This window comes from Condylura cristata, unplaced genomic scaffold (assembly GCF_000260355.1).
Source record: "Condylura cristata isolate star-nosed mole 26May11 unplaced genomic scaffold, ConCri1.0 scaffold00124, whole genome shotgun sequence".
Taxonomy (NCBI): Eukaryota; Metazoa; Chordata; class Mammalia; order Eulipotyphla; family Talpidae; genus Condylura; species Condylura cristata.
Genome location: NW_004567225.1, coordinates 16,235 through 18,741, shown reverse-complemented (window position 1 = coordinate 18,741; position 2,507 = coordinate 16,235). Strand labels below are relative to the sequence as shown.

Below are 2,507 nucleotides of genomic sequence, written 5' to 3'. Positions count from 1 at the left end.
TCTGCTCCTGACCTGGGTGGGGTGAGTGACACAGAAAGACAGAGTCAGACCAATAACAAGACCTTGAAAGAAAAATTGATGGTTCTCAAGATGGCAGCCAGGTCAAAAGTTCCAGGGAAGGGTGATTTCTGGCATGGCCTCCCCCCATCAGGAGACATTGGACTCCAAGTCCAGGAAAGAGGTGTCTTTGGGGCGAGTCTCTCTAGTACAGAATATGACACCCAGGGGCTCCTTCACCTCTGACCAGAAAGCAGGTGCTGTTCTGGCCATTATCCCATTTCCCTGTGGGGCCCAGGGTGAGGGAGTCCCAGGCCTTGAGCCCCCCTTACCTGAGCGCTGCAGCACCTCCTTCCCCAGCTCCATGAGTCTGCGGAGCCACATAGGGCACCTGCCCTGCAGAATGGTCCCGACGCGCTCTGCCCTCCCCGACGCCTCCCACTGGCGCTGGGTGATCTGGGCCACCGGGTGCGCGGGGGTCCAGGAGCGCAGGTCCGGGTTCAGGGCGATGTAATCGGCGCCGTCATAGGCTAACTGCTCATACCCACGGAGGAGGCTCCCGTCTGGCCCCACCTCGCAGCCACACATCCTCTGCAGGGTGTGAGACCCTGAACCCCCCTGTGTCAGCCTGGGCTCACCCGGGATCACCCACCCTCTCCCCGTGAACCAGCCTAAACAGAGTGTGAAGCTGCAGGCGGGAGGGTCCCGTGGGCTCTTCCGGGGGAGGGGCCGGGTGGGTTCCCCAGCGTCTAGGGTCAGTGGGACCCTGAGATTCAGAACACAGGAACACACACCCTTACCACACTCACAACCCCTAATCCCCCCATGCCCGCCTTAGGGTGAATGAGGCAGCTCACTATTGTTGCTCTGCTTGTAGAGGCCCTGCAGGTCCTGCAGCAGCGCTTTGAACAACTGAGCCTCGTTCCTCTGCTTCCTGGTCTCCTCCTCCACATCCTCCTGCCTGACCTGCTCCACCCAGGGCCCCCGCGGCTCTGCGCTCTGACCCGGAGAGTCGCTGTCGAACCACCCGAACTGCGTGTCATCCAGGTAGCCCACCGTGATGAAGCGGGGCTCCCCGGGGCCATGCGGGGACATCGCAGTGGAGAAATACCTCAAGGAGTGGGAGCCTGGGGGCGGGAGAGGGAGACCCGGGCTGAGCTGACCCTCCCGACAGTGCTGGGCCCAGGTCCCAGGGAGATGGGCCTGGAGGGGAGAAAGGGGGAAGGGGGGCCTTGAATTACAAAGGGGCAGTGGGCCAAGAAGACTCAGGGGCCCACAGCACCCAGGTGAGGCCAGGAGCGACAGCAGGGTGAGAGCACAAAGGGCCTAAGGGGGTACAAGAGGTTGGGGAGGAGATGGGCCTTACCTGGAGTCCTGCACTCACAGTGGGGTCCTTGATCCCCCTCCTAGAGCAGTTTCCAGCTGGCCTTGCACTCACCTGCCCAGGTCTCCATCAGAGTCAGGGACCCGCAGAGCAGCAGCAGGAGGGTGGGGGGCATCACACCCTGTCCTGGGGTCTGGGGAGTCGGTGGAGACTATTATGGTGCAGGATGACGCTGAGTGTTTCCTGAAACCCAGGGTACAGGAAGAAAGAATGGAGTGAGTGTGGGCTTACCCAGGTTGCACCCCACAGAGCTGTGAGTAGAGACATGATGCTGTAACAGTGACCCCCACAGAAAGTGGGGATCCACATTCCCTCCCCACTCTGAGGAGTGGATTAGGGCTGGAGAAGCAGCCTGGAGGGAGGGAGGAAGCAATAGTGTTTTCAGATGACTGTGACTATTCTCCTTTGATACTAAAATAAAGCTGGAGAGGTGGGAGTTTCTCAAAGGTTATTGGTCATGGGAAACCCAAAATAATACCATGGAATATCTCCTGTTCTGTTCATTTCCATAGGCCTCTCTTGCATATTGGATGGAATTTGTGTTGATGTGATTTTTTTTTTTTTTTTGGTTATTTTTTTTTTTCCGGAGTTTCCTTGGTTTTTCGTTTTTCCCTTGGATTCAATTTTTAAAAAAAAGTTTTATTTTATAATCATAAATCCCAAAAGTAAATTAAGTACTACAAGTTGTCAAGTAGTGATGGCATCGATTTTCCATAATTTTGGTTTTCTCTGGGAGCTTGTGTTTTATCAAGGCAAACTTACTATCAATTCTCAATTATCTTTTGATTTTCCTAAGGAAACAGACATTCATTTGAGGAAAGTGTCTGCTCATTAACCAAATCTAAATAGCTTTACATTTTGTCATTCATCCCTCAGGTAAGGATGGTGTTAAACACAGAGAGTCTGATTCATCACATCAGCTCTTTCCTCAGGATACATGTGGGGATCCCGCAGAGAGCTCTGTGTGCTCACAGGTCAGACGTCACTTCAGACGTGGATCTGAAGATGACACAATTATGACAGTAACTTTAATGCTTTTTCCAGGACATTTTCAAGTGATGCTGTCTTTAACTTTTGTGTCTGCAGGTGAGTGCTGGTGAAGAGTCACTGCTTCTGCAGTTGGTGC

General features: G+C 54.0%; 1 protein-coding gene across 1 annotated transcript in view; it reads right to left on the bottom strand.

The window, feature by feature from the left end:
- Nucleotides 1-1,496, bottom strand: part of LOC101619655 (class I histocompatibility antigen, Gogo-C*0101/C*0102 alpha chain-like) — a 2,716-nt gene extending 1,220 nt beyond the window's left edge. Inside the window, exons 1-3 of the mRNA XM_012734935.1 lie at nt 1,436-1,496; nt 855-1,124; nt 330-605 (exon numbers count right to left, since the gene is read on the bottom strand). Of these exons, the coding sequence (XP_012590389.1) occupies nt 330-605; nt 855-1,124; nt 1,436-1,496 (607 nt within the window). The remainder of the gene's footprint in view (nt 1-329; nt 606-854; nt 1,125-1,435) is intronic.
- Nucleotides 1,497-2,507: the final 1,011 nt, after the last annotated feature.